The sequence below is a fragment of the Protopterus annectens genome, chromosome 12.part0 (genome assembly GCF_019279795.1).
Source record: "Protopterus annectens isolate FY-2018-M chromosome 12.part0, PAN1.0, whole genome shotgun sequence".
Classification (NCBI taxonomy): domain Eukaryota; kingdom Metazoa; phylum Chordata; order Ceratodontiformes; family Protopteridae; genus Protopterus; species Protopterus annectens.
In genome coordinates, this window is record NC_056746.1 from 323,735,366 (window position 1) to 323,759,681 (window position 24,316).

The 24,316-nt window shown below is 38.9% G+C and overlaps 1 protein-coding gene across 1 annotated transcript in view; it reads right to left on the reverse strand.

Moving 5' to 3' along the window:
- The window catches only part of CACNG3 (calcium voltage-gated channel auxiliary subunit gamma 3), a 378,944-nt gene that overhangs the window by 44,485 nt on the left and 310,143 nt on the right, over positions 1-24,316 (reverse strand). The window contains exon 2 of the mRNA XM_044089399.1: positions 2,813-2,896. Within this exon, the coding sequence (XP_043945334.1) occupies positions 2,813-2,896 (84 nt within the window). The remainder of the gene's footprint in view (positions 1-2,812; positions 2,897-24,316) is intronic.

Here is a 24,316-nt window from a genome sequence, read left to right on the forward strand (position 1 = left end):
AAAAAACATTTACTTTAATTGATTGTAATAAACATTATCCTTAACTGTGGTCAGCTGCTCTCTGACTTTTACAGTGGCTATTTGTTGGTTTGGAATTATTATGAACCTACAGCAATGCAAATTCTGTCCTGGTTACAAGGATCAACTTATTATACTGGTGTGGATGTTGAAATGTTAATGGGAGTTTGACAATATTCTCTGCATTTGCTATGTTGACCTGGAAAAGGATTATAGCCATAAGGCTAAGATATCTTACAGGACATGTTAACAGTATGGAGTATCAAGGGCACTGCTATGCCTCATGTTGTCCTTGTATCTCTGCACCCAGGGTTCTATCCACATTCTTGGAGTTAAGTTGAATATATTCAAGTGAAGCATACAGCTCTGCAAAGTGTACATCTTGCTCCCCCTTCTGTTTATGTTTATGCTTGTATGGGTAGGATTTCAAGGACTAGATGTTGTTTGGAAATTATGTATCTTGTGGATGTGAAGACTGCTTCCTTCTGGTTTGTAAATCAGTCTAACCACTTGGACTCAAGTGAATAGACAGGAACACTGTGCTGCTGAATGAAAAATGTCTGGGAAGAAAATCAACACTTTCATATCAGAGGTCATACTTCTCTTTTTGAAGAAAAAAATGCTGTTGTTTGTAAGTGCAAAGGGAGCAACTATCTTAAACTACTGTATGGACATCAATTGTGAGTACCCAGGCCCCCCTCACAGGAAGTATATGGTGCATTAACTCACACCCTTCACAGGAAGTATATGTGGCATAGCTCACAGGAACAGATCCCAGAGTAGACAGAGAATGTACCAAAACTGACGTATCCTGCAGATCACCTGGGAATGCCTAGAGATACATCCACACAAATCATCAACAGTTGTTGGTAACAGGAAATACTGGTCTATCTTGCTTAGCTTGCTACTATCGTGATGCACAACAGTACAGCACATTTAGAGAAAGATGAATAGATTGAAAGATGGGTATATAGATAGATGTTTTCATTTTTATCACTAAAAGACCAGCCTTTCAACAATGACTTGTTTAGTTTGGTAAATGTGGAGGTAAAAGTGTCAGCAGAAATATTCCTCTTGAACATGGGTTGAAGAAAAAGTATAAAGGTATTCTTAAATGGTAACCAAAGTACTGGCAATAGGATATGTATTGTTAGAGCAAGACAGTAAAATGAAAATGGTTGCACTATCTATACCTTCAACAGAAAGCTAGTGAGCTGATAAACATGCCAGAATAAAGCTTTAGGGTAATAGATCACTACTGATAAAGTATTTTTAGTTACATGTACTGCTACCCTGCAAAATTTCTGGAATATCTTTTTTAAAAAAAAATATGATTACTAGTAGACATATACTTTCCAAATAAGCCTGGCCTTGTTATTGGCTTGCACTAATCCCTTATCTTCAGAGAAAACTGATTTGCATTCAACTTACAAAAAAGTGGGCACCCTTCATGGCAGTTGCCTATCTTGTAAGACAGTGAAGATATTGATGAAACATTCATCTGTCCCATTATAAAGCTTCAAACAGGAGAGTAAACAATCCTGGCTAAATATCCCATAAATAGACATTCCAGCATATTATATAGATAAGAAAACATGGAAGGACAGCTTAAATGACTTGCAAATATACCTACAAAAGAGTGGGGCATTGTCACTGAAGACATTCTTGATGAACTATGTTTCGTTATTTTGATGATGTATGACTCTGTGATGCAGTTGGTAGCAGAGTGTACACTATCATGCCAGGAGTCTTAATAAATAGCAGTACTCTAAACTTCTCCTAACTAATCAGCTAATCTACTTACAGTGTGGAGTAAATCAAACTTCAGGGTACAAAGCATTCAGTGTCCATCCCTGGTTTCCTTCCAATAAAAGAATAGCAGGAGAGTGCATTTGAGCCATATTTCCATAGTAACATGTATTTCCCTAGTTATCGATACTGAAATTTATGATTTTTATAGCAAATATGTTCTTCACGTCTATGGATATATTTCTTTAATGACAGATATTTTACTCCAGTGACACCATCTCATGCTGAGAGGCTTAGTAAATTACTCAGGCACTACACGTGGTCTTAATTCCTTGAGGTCTATATTCAGACTGTATTCTCTGAAACTTCTCTGTAGCACATGACATGCTAATCACTGTTGCTAGGCCATTAAAATTTAAAGTTATATATCCACAGTTCTAGCATACACTACAGCTGGCATTCTCTTGTAGAAAATGTTTATTATCTATGCAAAGCTATCACTAAGGGCTTGTTCAAACAGTTTTGTAACGGTTCATCAATCCTAAGTGAAATTATTTAAAAAAGTATTATAACTGACTGACTAATAAAGTTCAAAGTATATAGGCAATTAATACTCTCTGAGGCAATAAAAGAAGGAATGTTATATTTCACTGACAGCTGTGTGTTTGGCACTGTGCTATTTAATCCTCCAAAACAAAATTATTTCACCTCTGCAAGACAGTGGGGACTGGCAGAGGGGTTGGCAACTATCTATGGTGGATTTGAAGTAAATGAGGGCACCTCCTTTTCTCACACTCAACAAGATGAAGCTCAAAATCAAGTCAGACAACTTTAGCCAACGTTAATAAATTAGGGGGCTATGCAACACCAACATTTAGCTCTCAAACATATGAAGCAAATTGGTTTGGAAAAGTGCGAACAATGTCAAAACTGATGGAGAGAAATGGTAGTGCAATGTAAAAAGCAAGAATACAAAAGATGAATATAACTAACTCTAAAGTTTTGGCTGTAATTATAGATTAATGAAAGTTAACTGTATACTTACGGAGTAGATACTCTGCTGTGTCCTGTTCATAATCTGCATCTTCAGGAAAATGATCAATTTTCTTGCATATTCCCCTAAACGTTCCTACAGGAAAAAAATATATGAATTTAACGTCTACAATCTTTGCAGTCTAAATATAGATGTAATTCTGTTGTTAATGCATATTTTTTGAAAACTAATCCTATAGAAATGAATGTCTCATTCGTGTTCAGGCTAAAAACATCTCATAAACTAAAGATTACAATATACATTGCTGTGGGTGGCAAGCACTAGACTGATTGGAATGGACAGTGCCCTGACACCGAGTAGAGTGACACCATTTGGACAACACAGACAGGTGGATGAAAGGTATGTAAGATCAACAATCCCTAAGTGGGAGAATATTTCCTTTCCCTGGTGATTGTGTGATCTCGGAGTTAGTATATATAATTAGCAGGGGGTGTGGGAGGCACAGTCCCCCACATGAGGGGTAATCCCCAGAACATGTGCAGAACATGCCAATATTAATGACTTCCACATCACTCTACTGAGTGGCAGGCACTGTCCATTTATTCTAGTACCCTACACCCATTGCTATGTTTCTGCCAGATAAAAAACTTACACACACACACATATATACACATACACATAAACATGTAATGTTTTTCTTTTGTGATCTTTTTTTGTTTTCAATGCTTTTTATTTTCTGTTAATTATTTTTTTAAATGAAAGCATCTATTTTACTTGTTTTGGTGTTGTTTCATTTTGAAATTTTGTCATATAAAGATGAGATATATGTAGATGTATCATACAATACCAACTATAACCAACATCTGAAGTAAAAAAAGAGTAATTTACATTAAAAAGCAAAATATGTCATTGCTTTTAGATAGTCAGTGCTTCTAAACTTGAAATATATATGAATTTTAAACCACCAAACCAATGCAAATTATGACTAATAGGACTAGGTAATGAGGTCAAAGCAGTTACATAAGAGTTTGTACAGCATTGTTCATTCCTACATACTAAACTAGCTGCAGTGATCTTCACAACAAACAGTTGTCTCATCCAGGGAATGCTGTGCAGCTCTGCTCCCAGTGCAAGGCTGAGCTTGCCACATAGGTACCATCACAGAGTAGGCTGCATAATGCCACCTGCTGTATGACTTCAGCATGACTGCATTAGGCTCCCATATAGTATGGCACAGAAGGTTACACTTATCAATTACTGTAGCTTCATTGAGTAATCCTGGATTTGCCCCCAACGATGTCAACATATTAAAAGAAGGGCTAACACAAATGTTTGGTGCCAAAGCCATGGTCTAAAACTAAATGCAAAAAAAAATGCATTATTATTCCCTTTGTCAAAATGGAATTCTCTACAAATTACAATATTGACTGTACTCCCAAGTTCCAACTCAGCGGTGTGAGACTTGGGAACACAGGTTGATCATAGGATCACAGGAAGTTACTAGGCTAATGGCCCTAGGAGCCTTACAAGCCTAGCCAAGTTCTTACCTATATTTCCATGATCAGCACCTGTTGCCTCTGTCAAAGAGAGACACAGGTGGAACCCCTGGGGTGAACTTGTGGTCACCCATCCAATCATCCAGATTGCATTTTAAGAGGGCCAATGAGGTGCTCTGTTTGACATGAAGTGGGAGTCTGTTCCCAAGGTGTTGTTGGGAGACAAATCTGTCCCTCCAGCAGGTTTTATTAATGTCACATACCAGGTTAAGGTCTTCAGAGTGAGTAACCTGTGTATCATTTGACTTTTGGATATGAAGCAATCAGAACTTTGACCACCATGTTTCCACAGTGGTAAGGAAAGCCTTCGATGATAAGCAAGGGCATAGCATCCAAGTCAAGGAATGTTATAACTCCACTGTACTCAACTCTCATCAGACAACTAATAGAATGCAATGTGCCCTTTTGCATGTATCTCACCAGACAACTGCAGTGGCTGGAGAGACTTCAGAGGTTTCTCACTAAGAAAATACAGGGCCTCCAAACCATGACCTAAGTGGACAGGCTGAAAGTCATTTCACTTTACTCTGTATCTTATATGCTGCTGAGAGATGACTTGTGCCTGGCCTGTAGGACAATCTCCAACCCCACTGCACTGTTACATAGTCCGTAGCAGAGCCTGCAATGCTTTATGTCCTTTAAATAGTTAAATTCCCTGAGTCAGAGCATCCAGGGGAATTGTTCTTCTTTTAGCCCATTTGTGAAACTGTAATAAGTTTATCTAACGTTAATGTTATGCATCATATTGAACATTCAGACTCCCATTTGCCAGCAATCTTGTTTCCTTCCATCATTATTTGCATTAGTCCTGCCTCTCCCATTTCTGCTTGACAGACCCAATGGTTCCTCTCTCTTCACCAATTTGATGCATTCATCCCTCCTAAGGAACAGGAAATGGGTTCCCAGGATGAGTTCACCAATTTCTGATCCCAACCAGGGACACCCAAGACCATGAAGCAGGCTAAGAGTTCTCTGACCAATCATTAGAGCTTGCTGATAGTACCCCCATGCCCCCATTCAGGGCGAAATTTGGATACATCTTCTCTCCAGGGCAAAAGACATATGGCTTATTTATTTTCCAGATCTGAGCTAAGAAGCTGTATAATCCTTAGGTGTGAGAGTGAGGTAGTAATGAACAGACCAAGCATTTGGTCAGAAGGGTCAGCTTAATTACTCCATGCCAGTAGTACAAGCTCCAGAACTGTACTTACAAGAATGTTTCTTTGATGTAATATTGTAAGAGTTATACAACTGAATGGAAAATTCTTCTATGTGTAAATATTGTAAATGTTATTAATATTACATCTTTATTTTAAGATAGTATCCACTAACAATTTTACATTTGCTATGTTTATTTTTGTTCATATTTTTGCACAATATGATTCTGCTATTCTATAACTGCTCAGTACTTGTAATTAATATTGTACTTTATACCCTGGTCATGAATGAAAAGGGTTAGAGGACCAGTTCACTTACCTGGTTATCTAATTGTAAAACAAAATCTTTGTTTTCTTTGGTACTGGGAGCTTATTCGCATTTATATTTAAAAAACAAAAACAAGTATTTCAGGTTTTGTATGAACTGTCTTAATAGTGTGAACATGTCTAAACCTGTAATGGCTAGGTATGAAAACGTTAGTCTGTTGTACACCTTTTGTGTTGAATAAAAGTTGTTGTGTCTTTCAGCTTTTCCCGGTTAGGGGTCGTCACAGTGGAACTCCGGTCCGCTAATGATTGGCAGTTGATTTTTATGTGCTGAGTTACCAGCCCTGATGCACAACCTTCAATGAAGGTATGCCCATTCACATGTCTCCACGCAGAAGACGCTCTAGCTGAGTATCGAACCAGACAGCGTCTTACTGTGAGGCGACAACGCTACCGCAGCACCACCACCGCAGGTAAAGTGCGCAAGCCATATGTGATTAAGGCCATCTTCTCACAGGGCAGTATACTGCATGCTTGTGAACCTTCTTCATGGTTACTGTGTAAAGTATTTATATTTTCTGAGAGTGTATTGAGTTGGTAGACTTTAAAGGTTCCCTGCAGACTGCTCTGTCAGAGATACTGGGTGAGCAGGTTGGAGTGACTGGGGAAATGATTTTTTAAGCTATGATACAAACTCGGAATTGCCTAGACATTGTAAGGCCTTGCTGAGTCTAATTATGATGGCTGACAAAAAAAAAAAAAAAAAAAAACAATTGCTAAAAAACAGAAATCAGAGTCTAAACCAAGTTTACTAGAAGTAGTGAAGATAGTAACAGAGTTAAAACAACTGGAAATGGGATCTTTGGAAAAGGGCAGGAGCAAATTACATAGGAAAAAATGGGAACTCTGGGATCAATACATGCAGAAGAGAAACGAGGTTTAAAAGAAGGCAGGATTTGAAAGAGCTATGTAATATTTGACTAACAATGACTGGATATGTTATAAGTGATGCATAATGTTTGCAGCTACAGTTGTGTCAGCACAGTTTAGAATAGATAATGTTTGCAACTGAGATTGTGTCGCTGTGGTTTATTGTCATTTATATAAATGTAACATGGCCTATGTCATACATGATAATTTAATAAAGATGTTTCTTATTTAAAAAATACTGTGTATTTAGAACTCATATTCCACCTGAAGTACGACTGTCTGATGTTACTGCTAACAGTACTCTATTCTTTCTCCTTCCATATTCAATGTGTATCATAATATTTGTATAACCCTGTTGCAATCATCTATTTAGATTATGACACACAGTTTTATACTACTATTGAGTTAACTTATCACTCCAGTGCAAATTAAACTGTGTAAAATGTTTGATAGCAGTATATTAAGCTATTTCTTAGTAGTTTTATAAATTGCTCTGCTCTATAATTTGATGTACTGTAGTAGTAACTGTGCTTTGCACCATGTTTTGTCAGGCTTTGTATGCTAATTGCCTAATGTCAGTAACTGGAATACGTATAACTACATTTATAAGTGGAGCTTTTCTCCCTGTGTCTCGACTAAAAATTGTCACAGCTCAGTTGGACAACCCAATTAACAAAACACAAACTCAACAAATCAGTGACACTGATTGCTACAAAGATGATAGCTCCATCTTCCTCATTTTCATCCTCCTCCTCCATCTAGTGTTACATCCTTCATGACCACCTCTGTCTCTTCTTCATCAGTCACCATGCCTCTTTAAACTTCTTTCTCCATGTTGGCTTTGTTTAATTTTCATCTCTTTCTAGCTTGCTTTTCCTACTTTTCCCTGCTCTTTGTTAGTTTTCATTCACCCTGTCTTCCTTTTCCCCGCTCATTGACTTCCTGTGTAGTTCCCCATCTGTCTGTACTTCTCTGACTACCTTCGCTCATTTATTTCTGTCCTCTTCCTATCTCCTTACATTTTTACCACCCCAGCTTATCTCTCACCTTCTTCTTGTCACTTACTTTTCAATCAGTCTCTGCTCTTTGTCACCTGTGTAGCCAAAAACTATCATATCGACTACCAAACTGTCTCCTCAAACTTCTCATTCTCTTGCAGAGCCCACATCTTCAGTTACCCTAAAATTCTGTAAACCAACCTCCCCATGCCATACCTTAAGAACGTATGCATTTCTTTACATCATCACCCCGCATCTCCTAAGTCTCCTCTTCTGCTTTCCCATGTGACTTTCTGTTTCTCATCCTGGATCTCTTCTCACCTTTCTTTCCTTTAATGCACTAGCCTATAGCCAGGCTTTTCTGCAATAAGTATTTTCACTTACTTGCTTTAACAATTACCAGACTATTTAATAGCTAATTAAGTAGCAGGCAGGCAAGCAATTAGCACCTTGCATGTTCTAACAATTACTGATCTACGTAACAATAAAATGATTAACAGTAGACCTGTATTCTAGGCTATATGTCCTTTAATCACATATTTCTAATTGTTTAGGTTCATAGGTCAATGCTAAGTTTTTTGTGGCATGAATGGGCATGTTGGTGAAGGGAACAGAGGGGATGAGGGGGTGATAGGTAGGTATGGTGTTAAGGAGAGGAATGCAGAAGGTCAGATGGTAGTGGATTTTGCGAAAAAGATGGACATGGCTAAGGTGAATATGTATTTTAAGAAAAGGGAGGAGCATAGGGTGACACACAAGTGTGGAGGAAGATGCACACATGGGATATATCCTGTACAGGAGGGTCAGTCTGAAGGAGATTGGAGACTGGAAAGTGATGACAGGGGAAAGCGTAGTTAGGCAGCATAGGATGGTGGTCTGTAGGATGGCACTGGTGATCAAGAAGAAGAAGAGGAGAGCGAGGGCAATACCAAGGATCAAATGGTGGAAGTTGAAAAAGGATAACTGTAAGGTGGAGTTCGGGGAAATGTTAAGACAGCCACTGGGTGGCAGTGAAGAGGTACCAGATAGCGGAGCAGCCACAGCACAGGTGGTAAGGGAGACAGCTAGAAAGGTGCTTGGTGTGACATCTGGACAGAGGACAAGGAGACCTGGTGGTAGAATGAGGAATGAGGAAGTACAGGAGAGTATACAGAGGAAGAGGTTGGCAAAGGTGGTATTGTCAGAGAGATGAAGAAAGTAGACAGGAGTACAAGGAAATGAGGCATATGGTGAAGAGCGAGATGGCAAATGCTAAAGGTATGGCATATGGTGAGTTGTAAGAAAGGTTGGACACTAAAGAGGGAGAAAAGGACCTGTACCTATTGGCTAGACAGGGGGACCAAGCTGGAAACGATGTGCAGCAGGTTAGGGTGATAAAGGATAATGAGGGAAATGTATTCACAGGTGAAGAGAGTGTGTTGAGCAGATGGAAAGAGTACTCTGAGGGGCTGATGAATGAAGAGAATGAGAGAGAGAGAGAGAGAGAGAGAAGGTTGGATGATGTGGGGAGAGTGAATCAGGAAGTGCAATGGATTAGCAAGGAGGAAGTAAGGACAGCTATGAAGAGGATGAAGAATGGAAAGGCTGTTGGTCCAGATAACATATTTGTGGAAGCATGGACGTGTTTAGGAGAGATGGCAGTTGGCTTTTTAACCAGATTATTTAGCAGAATCTTGGAAAGTGAGAGGATACCTGAGAAGTGGAAAAGAAGTGTATTGGTTCTGACTTTTAAGAATAAGGGTGATATGCAGAGCTGTAGTAACTACAGAGACATAAAATTGATCAGCCACAGCATGATGTTAGGGGAAAGAGTAGCGGAAGCTAGGTTAAGAAAGGAGGTGATGATTAGTGAGCAGCAGTATGGTTTCATGCCAGGAAATATGACTACAGATGCCATGTTTGCACTGAGGGTATTGATGGAGAAGTATAGAGAAGGTCAGAAGGAGCTGCATTCCGTCTTTGTGGACTTAGAGAAAGCATGTGACAGGATGCCTAGAGAAGAACTGTGGTATTGTATGAGAAAGTCGGGAGTGGCAGAGAAGTATGTAAGAGTGGTACAGGATATGTACAAGGGCAGTTTGACAGTGGTGAGGTCTGTGTTAGGAGTGATGGATGCATTCAAGGTGGAGGTGGGATTATATCAAGAATCAGCTCTGAACCCTTTCTTATTTGCAGTGGTGACAGACAGGTTGACAGACAAGATCAGACAGGAGTCCCTGTGAACTATGATGTTTGCGGATGACTTCGTGATTTGTGGTGAGGGAAGGGAACAGGTACAGGAGACCCTGGAGAGGTGGAGATATGCTCTAAAGAGGACAGGAATGAAGGTCAGCAGGACTAAGACGGAATATATGTGTGTGAATGAGAGGGAGGCAGAGGAATGGTGAGGATGCAGGGAGTAGAGCTGCTGAAGGTGGATAAGTCTAAATACTTAGGATCAGCAATTCAGAGTAATGGGAAGTGTGGAAGAGAGGTGAAGAAGCTACAAACAGTGACCCAAACTCCTTTCTCCTCTACCAAAAAATGGATGCTCCTAAACCACCTCTCCCTAAATGCCAACAAATCCAAAATACTGTTATTCTCTCCTTCAAAAACCTCCCCTTTAGATAAAAATTAATTCCAAATTAATAGCCAAAACAACACTGCCATAGAGGTTGTTCCATTCGCTAAATTACTTGGGGTAACTATTGATGAACATCTAAAATTTGACACCCACATCTAGCAAAATATTAAGAAAAGTCATGCAAAACTTGGTATGCTATACAGAAACATCCACTTTCTTTCCCCTTCCACCAGGCAAACTCTTGCCAGTACCTGTCTACTCCCCTCACTCTTGTATGGTGCTCCTCTTCTAACAAACTTATCTGCCCCTCTCTCCTCCAAATTGGAAGTCTGTTATAATAAGATTTCTAAATTTGCCACCAAAGCCAAACTCACCTCCCATAATTACACTGCCCTCCATTTGTTAAATTGGCTTGAACTCCCCAACATCTAAACTATCTCCAAATTACTACAACCCACAGACTACTTTTTCAACTTACTAAGTGCCCAGCTCTAACCAATATCATCCAATCTTACACCCCTGTGAGAACTCTGAGATCGACTCAAAAAAACCTAATCACTGTCCGCAAACCTAATCGTCCTGCTGGTCAGCTTCTGCTATCCTTTTAATTAGCTAAAAAATGGAATTCTCTGCCATCCTCTCTAAGGACTTGTGAAAGCTTTGAAACCTTTAAAACTGAGCTACACTGCTATCTTTCATCTAACAGGAAATGCAACTGTTCTCTCCCCACATAGCATAATACTCTTTCCTCCCCCTAAACACTTCTCTAACTCTGAGCACAAACCCATCTTAACCTAAATGTAAATAATGTAAATATCACAACTATACAACCCTCAAATAACCTCTACCACCTTTTGCTCTATTTCTCTTCTTAATCTTCCCCCTTACATCTCAGCGTCCTCTGCCATCCTAAATCTCAGATGCTTTATAATCAAGGAACTGATTCCTGTTCCTCAGCTTAACATAAAACTGTAACCATGATTTCCTTACTATGATTTAGCTGTACCTACGCTATATAATGCCATCCCAAATATTTTGATACTCTGTAACCAAATAATTTATTTTGTTCTATGGCACAAAAAGATATTTTAATTGTGTCTTCTATAATATGATTGTAACTGCAAATACACTATGTAATGTGAAACTTTTCTCCCCAGGCCTCCACTGAAAACGGGCTCCCTGAGCCCAGTGGATTTCCCTGGTCATCAAACTGAAATAAATAAATAAATAAAAAGAGACTGCAGGCAGGTGGAATGGGTGGAGAAGAGTGTCAGGAGTGATTTGTGACAGACGGGTACCAGTAAGAATGAAAGGGAAGGTCTACAAGATGGTAGTGAGACCAGCTATGTTATCCAGGTTGCAGACAGTGACATTGACAAAAAGACAAGAGTCAGAGCTGGAGGTGCCAGAGCTAAAGATGTTAAGATTTGCATTGGGTGTGACTAGGATGGACAGGATTAGGAATGAGTATATTACAGGGTCAGCTCAGGTTGGACGGTTTGTAGACAAGCCCAGACAGGTGAGATTGTGTTGGTTTGGACATGTGCAGAGTAGGGATGCTGGGTATTTTGCAAGAAGGATGAGAAGGAAGGAGCTGCCAGGTAAAAGGAAAAGAGGGAAGCCTAAAATAAGGTTTACGGATGTGGTGAGAGAGGAGATGACAGTGGCTGCTATGACAGAGCAAGATGCAGAGGACAGAAAGAAATGGAAACAGATGATCCGCTGTGGCGACCCCTAATGGAAGCAGCTAAAAGAAGAAGAAGCTGAAGTTCAGTACGACGTTTATGATCCATAGGACCATTAGTAGACCTGCCAGAATATCGGAGATCATTTGTACCTGTTGACATGACTAATTTACACCTAGTTTCTCTCTGTAAGTACTGGATCAGCAATTAATGCATAATTCTACCAAATATGGACATAAGGCTGCTTTTACCATAATTTCTACTTGAGTCTACTTCAGAATTTAAGAAGTGAAAATAGAATAAGAATTAAAAAAAAGTAAAGATAAAAAAGAAAGAAACACATGAAACTTCTACTCTATAAATACAAACTATTCCTTGTCAGTTTAGTCACAAACATTTTTTTATCATTATAGATTCTCTCAGTTTTCCAACTACTTTCCACATCTAATGTGATTCCAGAGTAATAGCATGAGGTAACTATTGGGGGGGGGAGGTCTACCATCATTTATATCAATAAACTGACTTTAATTTGCTCTTCAAATATGACAATACAATTTTTTAAATATATAGTGTTAATGTACACTATTTATAAATAATTCTATAATAACTGTAAACCCTGTAAGGACCAGGTATACACATATTCTGTCCTGTCCACATAGGATAGGTAAAATCACACTGGGTCTGTGCAAGCTTCCCATAATGCCATTATTCAGGTGGGTAAAAGTGATGGAATGAGCTCTTGACTGGATAAAGATGTAGGAAATGTAAAATAATTGTATCATCCTTCTGAGTGGCAGAAGCTAATAGAATAGCAATAATTACTTATAGTTTCAAAGATGAAGTCTTCTGTAGGAACTTTGGAGACTGTTTACTTAAGTCCACAACTGTGTCAAGTCAAAAGAAATGTTAAAGGTAGAGAGAAGAGATTATAAGTAATTTAAGTCATCTTCTTTGAAAAAGTCTTAAAGAAAAACATCATTTGTTGATAACAGGAGTAATGGCTATACTGGTTACATAGGAAACATCAAGATGATACACAGCTGGAAAAACACTCAGGATACAGAACACCTGTACATGAGATGGGAGTGGTCAGGGTTGGATAGTCAAGGGACATGCTGGCCTCTGAAGTAACATATTTGCCCTGAATATTAGGCATATTACCAGTCAGAGATCTCCCATAAGATGATGGCTTATTTTTTTGTCCAGGAAGATTTTTGCAGCAACAGTAAAATGATCTGCTATGCTCTTAGACATTGTGGACAGGCTGTGTAGGCCGGCCTGCCTTCTGACAGATAGATCATTTCCTTCAGAATGATATGTACTCATGGGTGTAGCCAGGCAGACTCTTTGTACTCTACTGAGTAAATTTTTTTCTGAGCATCACATCAATATGGCTTTTTTTTTTTTTCAGGACATATTATGTCTACAACTGTCTAAGTGAATACCTTTAAAAAAAATTGCAATATTGCTAATCTAAAAATATTTTTAATAGTTATAGGGGGAGCAGCTGAAAATGTTACTTAAATGAAATGCTTGGTAGCATCATTTTGAGAGACGTGCCCATTTTTAAATGATACGTGTCTAAGCGGGGCAGCACTAAGAGCTTGTGAGTACAAAAAGGAAATTGATTGTTATACCAGTGTATGTACTGGCTGCTTCATTTTTGCTGACAAGTTTGCCACGTTTAAGTCAACACTTCAGGCACATTAGCATATGCACTGGCTGAGACTGAAGGACATTATTTGCATAGTTTATCTTAGCTTGATTTTGTACAGCCTGAGTACTAGCCTAATGATAAATCATTTGTTGAAAACTTGATCCCCTTTAATGGCTTCCATTCTTTAAACTCATTATACACTTGAATTGTCATTCTTTAATCAGTTATATGTTATTTCCGTCAAAATAACCACACAAAATAAAGGTACAGTTGTATCTCGGTTTTGCAGATTATTTTACCAGATATTTGGTTTATGCATTCAGTTTTATAATCATTATACAAATGCTAAAAGTCTCTATAATAAATAGTGAGACCTTTAATCCTGAGCTGAAAATATGAATGTAAATAGGAAATTACAGGTACTGCTGGTAAGGTAGCATTGAAAGGTAACATGCTGAAACTGAGGTGTATGAAATCCAGGGAAACCAGTGATTATAATTCCATGATGAATTCTCCATGTTCAAGTAAAACAAAACCCCCAAAATGTTGACATGGCTAGCAAATATACAAATAAAGTCTATGCTTACCTAGAAAAATGTATGCATCTGTCAGTCTCTACCAAAACTAAACATAAAAGTAATGGTAAGAAAAAAAAAGTCAGATGGTCCACATGCATAAATAAGCAGGTCAATAAAAAGCAGAAAGCTCATTGGAATGTATAGCAAAACTAAATACCCACAAATCAAGGTCAACAGCAAAAGGTTATCAAAGGTACTAAAACGTAGTACCTGGAAAACAAAGCTTTCCCATAAAATTAGGTTGGCATTGGAAGCTAAGAAGAATTACAAATCATTCTTTGTTTATGTCAGGAGGTTACAAAATAATATCCAGAACTGCTCAGAACTTATTCATAATGGCACTATCTACTCAGATCCATTGGGTATCACAAATATACTAGCAAACAAATTCAGTGCAAATTTCAGCTTAGAGACATCTTTACAAAACCCAGATATACCCAAGGACTGCGAAACTCCTATTATCACAAAAGAACGCTTATTTAAAGTACTCTCTAAAACATACAGAAAGTATATCCTGTATTGGACCTGATAACATAACAGGCTGCCTGCTAAACAGTCAGCACTAAACATGCACTGATGGACCTGCTCCTGCAGCTACTCATACATAACAGGCAGCCTGCTAAATAGTCAGCACTAGATATGCACTGATGGACCTGCTCCTGCAGCTACTCACACATAACAGGCAGCCTGCTAAACAGTCAGCACTAAACATGCACTGATAGGCCTGCTCCTGCAGCTAATCATACATAACAGGCAGCCTGCTAAACAGTCAGCACTAAACATGCACTGATGGGCCTGCTCCTGCAGCTACTCATACATAACAGGTAGCCTGCTAAACAGTCAGCACTAAAGATGCACTGATGGGCCTGCTCCTGCAGCTACTCATACATAACAGGCAGCCTGCTAAATAGTCAGCACTAGATATGCACTGATGGACCTGCTCCTGCAGCTACTCACACATAACAGGCAGCCTGCTAAACAGTCAGCACGAAACATGCACTGATGGGCCTGCTCCTGCAGCTACTCATACATAACAGCAGCCTGCTAAACAGTCAGCACTAAACATGCACTGATGGGCCCGCTCCTGCACGAGCTAAATAGTCAGCACTAAACATGCACTGATGGGTCTGCTCCTGCAGCTACTCATACATAACAGGCAGCCTGCTAAACAGTCAGCTCTAAACATGCACTGATGGGCCTGCTCCTGCAGCTACTCATACATAACAGGCAGCCTGCTAAACAGTCAGCACTAAACATGCACTGATGAGCCTGCTCCTGCACCTACTCATACATAACAAGCAGCCTGCTAAACAGTCAGCACTAAAGATGCACTGATGGGTCTGCTCCTGCAGCTACTCATCTTGAGATTATATCCACTGGCTTTGTCCCTGAGGACTGGTATGCAGCAGCTGTAAAGGCACTTCACAAGGACATTCCAGATATGGACCCTGGGAATTACAGACCCATCAGCTTGACTTGCCTCATCTGCAAGGCCATTAAATGAATCATGACAAAATGGATAAACTACGGCATGTAAGACCTGGTGCAAAGCAGTTTGACTTTGTTAGGGGTAGATCATGGGTAATGAATCTAGTGACCTTTTTGAGTGGGTAATGCAGACTGTGGATTGTGGTTACACTGTCTGTAAAGCATACCTTCATCTGTCCAAGGCATTTGATACCATACAACATACCAAAATAATCAACAAGCTAAATGCACTCCAAATTGACCCCTATGTAGTCAGATGAATATCCAATTGGCTGAGTGTCAGAAAGTACACATTGAGGTTGACAGGCACATCCTTAGAGAGCATGAAGGTGACCAGTGGGGTACCACAGGGATCCATGCTGGGAATGCTGCTATTCAGTATATATTTCTTTGATCTCCAAATCAAACACAGGGAACTCTGGTTAGGGAAGTTTGCAAATGATTGTTAACTGGGTGTTATATTTAATTCCCTTCTGATATTCAGATGCTACAAAGTGAATGCACATTTAATAGCTAGAGCTCTGAAAATGGGCTAAAACTAAATGTTATGATTTTGACATGGGTAGGTAGCTCACTGCAACAGTGGACAAGAAGTCATGCTGTCTGGCACAACTGATCACAAAAGTTATTTTCTCTAGATTAAAAGAAATCCTTGCCACTCTAAATTCTGCACTGATAAGGCCCATGACTGAAAGAAATGCCCCCTTTGGGATGCATATTACTAAACATATCAAGCAACTGGAGAGACCCCAAAGGTTTCTGACAAAAAAAGATCATGGGCCTAAGGGAGGCTTGAGGCCTTGTCCCTATATTTAGGGTCCTGTAGATTCCTTCGAGGCAATCTCCACCTTGTCTTCCAGGCCATTAGGGATCCAGCAGTCCAAGGCCACTTATTTTTTTTCATAAATCAAACAGTCCAGTGAACACATAAGCCAGAGATAATAAATTAAACTATAATAAATAAATTAATAAAATAATCAGGTGGTGGGACATATTTGCTATGCAATGATTACTAATTCTCTGGAAAAAACTTCCTCTTAAGATCAAGCAATATGACACAATATTTTCCTTGAAGAAGAAATTACAAAATTGGATGGGTATTCATAAATTTACCCCAGGTATGACTGACCTATCACTCTGTGAAAAAGGAGGTAAAGTCAAAGGGCTGGTACTAGCAAGGTAAAAATGGTCACATGGCCCAAATGCCTTGTTCATTCTATGATTCTATGATTCTGCAGTGGTATACTGTGAAACGTACTTGAGAGGGCTGGTGTTGACCAAAGCTCAAGGCAGCAGCACTCATTTGCTACATGCTCTAGACTACAATCATACCATAAGTTGCATTATTTAGGACAGTTGCACAAACTTAAAGACCATAGCCCCTGTCCCTGTCATATTGTTTGTAAGGCCATCCCTTAGAATGCCCAGGTGATTTCTTATCTCAGTTTAGATATTTAGTTATTTATTTTTAGTGATTGCGTGCATCCATCTGAGCCTATGGACCTTTTTGCAGCAGTGATCCAGGAAGTCATGTGTACTAACTTATGAAAATCTGCTCAGGAAACTTTTCATTTACTTCTACTGTCCAAATAACAAGTGCCCTTGGATTTTTGACATCCACCTAAGTAAACATAAAGCCAGCCTAGTGAGATCTAATTTGTCAGTTCATCTGAAGGATAAATCGTACATGAATATATTAAGTTTCTGCTATGCAAGACTGTAGAGCAATATGTGTGTATACATCTTTAAGAAGCTATTCAGAGGCTTGCACAAGTGTATAAATACTGAGCACATGCGAGCCTGACTGCCATTTTGTAGTAAGCAGTTGAGATGTAAGCATGTATGTACGTAAGGTCTGTCTGTTAACTAGTTTGTTCTCAATTTATGATGCTGCTATCCATCATGATGTGTTTCTATGTATTAAAGCATCTAAATGAAAATGCCAGCCTTCTTATTTTATGCATTAGAGACAAACGAGTGACATAATATCAGAAGAAGCATGTCTAAAGGACATGGAATCAGATGTGGCATATCTAAAAGGACATGGAGTGAGAAGCATACTGAAGGGGCATGAGGTCAGAAATGGCTTGGCTAAAATGACTAGAAACACTTGTTTACATGCTGGTGGAATATACAAGAGTGGATCATCCTAAATGTGCAAAACTTCGCAAAACAGGTCAGAAATGAATTTCAAGTATTAAAACTTGCTCATCACTATTTCTTTTTGCATAACATAAAACAGGGAATAGAGTTCCAAATAATTTTCCCATAAACAGATATGTAGGATATTGATAAAAATATTCAAATTACTACAGAAAATGTTTGAAATAAAGTCTGAATTACATAAAGTGAATAAAATAAGGGGAAATGACTGCATTTTCACAAAGCATATGTATTTAATATTAAGCAAAGATAACCAAGTTATCAGAAGTGTATACAGTGCTTGCATGTTTGTGCAGTGCTATAGTAAAGTTATTTAGCAAAGTATAGCCATTACCATGCTGTTTCACAAGGTACAGCCATTATGGTGCATATTTTGCAAAGTACAGCATTACAAGGCATATTTTGCAGAGTGCAGCCATTACAGGGCATATTTCGCTGAGTTCAGAATTTCAAAGAGTTTATTGTGCATTTGAATGTTGTTACAAGCTCACAAAACTGTTTGCCATACATAATTACAAGGATCACTTTTTCAGTGTGTTTGTGTATACTTTATGGGCATGGCAGACGGATTTCAAAAACCCAATGTACTTGTGTTTGACAGTAATATTGCTAAGAACTGGGGAGTGTTTGAGGAACAGTACGTCATTTTCATACAGGCTGCATTTTCTGAGAAAGATGACCGTTCAAAGGCAATTATTCTGCTTAATTTAGCTGGGTCAGAAGCCATAGAAAGGGAATGTTCATTTGTGTATGCACCTACTATCTATACAGGAGAGGGGGAAACCATTATATTATTGTACCAGCTGAGTCAAGGGATGTCCTCGAGTGCTTGAAATGTAAATTTAGAGAAATGTGTAAACCCCAGACAAATGTTACAATGGAAAGGCACTTATTTTATGCAAGGGATTAAAAGCCTGGTGAAAATTTTGTAGCATATATATATATAACTGACCTGAGAAATAAAACTAAAATGTGCAGATTTGGTGACTTAAGGGATGAACTGATAAAGGACAGACTTGTGTGTGGCATAAAAGATGATGCTGTGCGAAAGATTTTGATTCATGACAGTGATTTAACTTTGAATAAGACCATTGAGATTTGTCAGATATACGAGCTCACAGAAAAGCACACAAATATGCTTACAAATGAGAGCAGCTCTAGAAGGCACAGTGATAAAGCTCATGCTGATAGTATGCAACACACTATTGACAGAAACAGGCCCAAGCACATGGCAGCTGTAACACCTGCAGCACTCATTGGTAAACTCCAGAACTTTCCAACAAATTCCAGACTTTGCGCAGTCTCAGTGAAGCATAAGAGTGAGTCAGCAAACTCAAAGTATGGGCCAACTGTTGTAATTGTGGTTGTAGTCATGAATCTAAAAGGGAGAAAGGTTTAGTTTTTGGTCAACAATGGCACAAATGCAATAAATGGAATAATTTCAAAAGATTTTATAAATCGAAAGGCCCACACTCTTTTATTAAAAGAGAACATTTTAAGAAACGAGTTGATCAGTTAGACAGTGGCAAGCCTACTCTTTATGTTGAGGTGTGTCAGTGCTTCATGAAATGGTCAATGTGGTAGATTTAAGGGCAAAGAATGAAGTATTTTGTACTGTTCGGATAAATGGCAAATGCATAGAGCTCAAAGTTGACACAGGTTCCAAGCGCAATGTTATGTCAGCAAAGACATTTGCCAGAGTATGTAAAGGTGAAAGGATTGATTTGGTAAGGTGTGCGAAGCTTGTTGCTTATGGAGGTGAAGAAATTCAAACCGAAGGCTCAGTAGTGCTTTCATGTTATTCTGCTGGAAGAAGCTACGTCTTGTTATTTTATGTGGTCAAGAGGCATGTTCAGTCATTATTAGGGCTCAGAGACACTCTGAAAATGAGACTGCTTTCATTTAATAAGGAAGTTCATCATGTTAGCTTAAAAGATCACTACTCTAATTTTGCCCAGTACATTTTTCTACCTACGCTGATCTGTTCGAAGACAAACTAGGCAAACTTCCAGTTGTGTACTCCATGAAGTTAGACCCAGAGGTTAGTCCAGTTATCAGGCCAGCATGTAAAGTTCCAATAGCCATTCAGGACTGAGTCAAAGCGGAGTTAGACAAAATGTTGTGACAAGATGTGATTTGTCCAGCTGAAACTCTAACTGAGTGGGTATCTTCCATGGTGGTAGCTCATAAGAAAAGCTCAGATGACATCAGAATATATATTGATCCACGAGATTTGAACAAACCATTAAAAAGACCTCATCATCCAATGCACACACTCAAAGAAGTCGCAGCCTTGATGCCAACTGCCACTATTTTTTTCTGTGTTAGATGCAAAGAGTTTATTTTGATAAATTCAGCTTGACAAGCAATCATCATTGCTCACTAAATTCAGTACTCCGTTTGGCAGGTACAGATTTCTGAGAATGCCATTTGGGATAAATTCTGCAAGTGAAGTCTTTCAAATAGCAATGGAGCAAATTTTTTCTTGGTATCCTTGTGCTATTTTAGAAGACGACATACTGGTAGGAGGTCGTGATGAGGCAGAACATGACAGAAACCCTCAGAAAAGTTCTGGAAAGGGCATGTCAAGTGAATCTTAAGCTCAATGCACCAAAATGCAAGTTCAAGGTACAAGAAGTTACTTATGTTGGTCATTTATTTACCAGTACAGGCTTACAACCAGACCCTTCAAAACAAACAGCCATTCTCGAGATGCCAGCACCAGACAATGTTCAAGCCCTGAAACGTTTTCTTAACATGGTTAACTACCTAGGCATTTTCATTCCAGACTTGAGCCAACTTTCAATACCACTCTGAGAGCTGACACACAAAGATGTATCCTGGTCTTGGTTAGAGCAACACCAAAGAGCATTTGATGTCCTGAAACAGAGAATTGCTAGTCCACCAACTCTCAGATACTTTGATGTTCACAAACCAATTACACTTTCCTGTGATGCTTCAAAATTTGGACTTGGTGCAGTCCTTCTACAAGACGATCAACCTGTTGCCTATGTATTGAGAACACTTACCTAAACTGAGATGCAGTATGCTCAGATCGAGAAAAAGCTTTTGGCAATTGTGTTTGCATGTTCAAAGTTCCATGATTATGTTTATGGTAGACCAGATCGATACAGACCACCAACCATTAGTCACTATCTTGAGTCAGCTCCAACCAGACTGCAATGTATGATGCTGAGATTGCAAAAGTACAATTTCAATTTTGTCTACAAGAAAGGCAAACTTCTTTATCTTGCTGATACATTTATCCAGATCACCCAGACATAACACAGAACAGTATGAGAATGAGAACCTTGATTTTGAAGTCATGGAAGTGCAAAATTTATCTTCCAGACATCTTGATGAGCTGAAAGATCACACAACCGCAGATCCAGTTTTAAAAAGTTTCAACCCCTTTATCAATCAAGCATGGCCATCAAAGCAATCTAGTTTACCTCAAGAAGTGCAATTTTATTTTCCATACAGAGATGAGATTTTGGCTGACAAAGGTATCGTAATGAAAGGTCCGAAAGTAATTGTTCCAAAGCCCTTGCAACCTGAGTATATTACTATCTTGCATTGTGGTCACCCAGGAACCAAATCTACCAAAAGAAGGGCAAGAGACCTAGTATTTTGGCCTTATAAGTCACAAGACATTGACAGAGTACTTTTATCTTGCTCAGTGTGTAACAGTACAAAGCCGCATCAACAGAAAGAACCACTTCAGCTTAATCTGATTCCAGAACTACCTTGGTTGACAGTAGCCAAAGACATTTTCAAATGAAATAGTCAACATTATTTGGTGTTAGTAGACTCTTACTCCAATTGGTTTGAGATTGACTTACTTCCTAATGTAGCATCCAGTACTGTCATTACTAAGAAGAAGTATCGTTTGTTAGTCCATGGTAGTCTGTGCAAAGTTATTTCTGACAATGGTACGCAGTTCACAAGCCAGCGGTTCAAAGGATTTGCAAAAGAATGGGACTTTACTCATGTCACAAGTAGTCCAGAGTACCCGCAATCAAATGGGTTGGCAGAATGCGCAGTGCAAACTGCAAAACAGTTACTCAAGAAGTCAAAACAAGATAAAAACAATGTTTTCCTGAAACTCTTGAATCTCAGGTATATTACTAGTGATAAACATCTTGGTTCATGTGCTCAGAGACTTCTGTTGAAACAAATCAGAACCACATTACCAATCAGTAGTCAATTGTTGGTTCCATATGTCAAGAACAACAGGTCAGTAAAAGCCAATCTGTTGAGGAAATGCCTATCCCAGAAGTCTTACTACGATAAAACCAGCAAACTGCTCAATCCATTGCGAGAGTGGAGAAGTGGTAAGGATACAAATGTCCAAAGGTTATGATCGGATTGGTGTCATGAAGAATACTGGTCCAGAACCGAGATTGCACATAGCAATTTTTAGGCAGAATCAGAAGCATTTGAGACTGATATCCGAGTCTATAGCACAGCACATAGCCTGTGAGAAAGACTTCAGTGTTCCAATTCCTGAGGAAGTTCCAGAGGACATTTTTTTTCCTATGATGAATCCAGAAGTTTCTGATACGAGTTGTGCACTGCAGACCATTCCTCTTGCTAAACTTGGCCCAGATTGTTATGTTATGAGATATGGTCGAATCTCTAAACCTTGTAGCAGATACAAAGCAATTTGGACATGAACACTGTGTTTTGTTTCCAATGTACATAATAATGCATGTCTGTCTCTGATATTGTTTTGTATAAAGGGCAGCCTTTTTAAGAGGGAGGATGTAGATCAATATATGTATATTTATCTTTAAGAAGCTATTCAAGGGCTTGCACAAGTATACAAATACTAAGCACGTGTGGGCGTGACTGCCATTTTGTAATAAGCAGGTGAGATGTAAGCATGTATGTATGTAAGGTCTGTATGTTAACTAGTTTGTTCACAATTTATGATGCTGTTATCCATCATGATGTGTTTCAATGTATTAAAGCATCTAAATGAAAAGTCTAGCCTTCTTGTTTATGTATTAGAGACGAGTGAGTGACAAAGACCATACATAATGTGATCATTTGGGGCATACCTGAGTGATCACAATCAACTGAAATACGTTGGTGCCATTCACCCACGTGTGCAAGTTGAAAATGCAGGTTCTTAAGTTTATACTAGGCTAATAGCTACTGGGGCCTTTATAAGCCTAGTCATGCAATCTAATGTATCTTAAAAGTTATTGTGCCTTAGGGGTTACTTTAAGGGGAATATGTTAGTCAGGGCATGATTTAATGGCTGCCTCTGTCCATCAGAGACACTGGTGTCAGACCAGGGAGTGAATTGCCGATTTCCAATTCACTGATCCAGTTTGAACTTGAACAGAGTTATGGAAGGGCTCTGCTTCACATGGATGGGAAGCCTATTCCAGGGAGTGGGAATTCTCTGAGATACTTACCAGTCCAGCCATCATGTCCAGTGTAAGTCACAAGCAAAGTTTTTTTATTTTATTTTATTTATTTTACATTTGTTGACCGGGCTAGTCTAGCTGGACATATATCCGTTTTCAGTAGAGGCCCGGGGAGAAAAGCTCCAAAATACAGGCAGTAAGCAACCATATACAATAAAAAAGAGACAATAGCAAGCAAAAATACAGAATGGTACAATGGTAAGCATGAGTAAGACTAAAAGAGGAAAAAAAAAAAGAAAAACAGAAACAGAGTAGTCAACCCAAGACCATAATTAATGAATATAAATGAAACAGCTGGTTAAAAACAGAGATTTCAGGTATGCAGGATAGAAAGTAAGAGTAATAAAAAAGAGCCGATTAGGAAGCCCCTAAATGGCATAAAATGAAGAAGAAAGAAAGAATAGGTAAAATTTATAGAGGATTCAAAATAAGGAAGTAGCTGGTATCAGTAAGTGTGGCATTTAGAGGCAACACTCAGGGGAGAGTGAGTGAAGTAGGAGTAAGGGGGAAGTGTTTTCAGTCAGGATTAGCTCAGGGACATAGCCAGTGGGTTTTTAGGTGCTCTTTGATGTGTTTTTTAAAAAGGGATGTGGAGTCTAGGTTAGTTATTTCTTGAGGTGTACAGGTGGCATTATTAGAGGAGATAGAAAAGAAAGGTGTGGAAGATTTGAGCGTGGGAGAAAAGAGAAGTTTTGTTTTCTTGGGATTTAGAAGGACGGAATGTTCCATAAACCAATTTTCAACTTTATGGAAAACTGTTTGAGTTAGGGACTGGAGGGAGGAAACATTATTAGCAGCACAGATTAAAGTTGAGTCATCGGCATATTGAATGCAGATGGCTTGGGGAATGTTCACGTGTAGGTCATTAATAAATAGAGAAAAAAGCAAGGGACCTAAGATTGAGCCTTGTGGAACACCTATGTTTACTGGTAGTAAGGAAGATAGGTTATTATCCCATAGTACTGCTTGTTGCCTGTTTTGGAGATAACTCCTAAACCATTGTAGTGCTTGAGAGCTCAGACAATAGAGATTTAGTTTGTCAAGAAGTATGTTATGGTAAACCATGTCAAAGGCT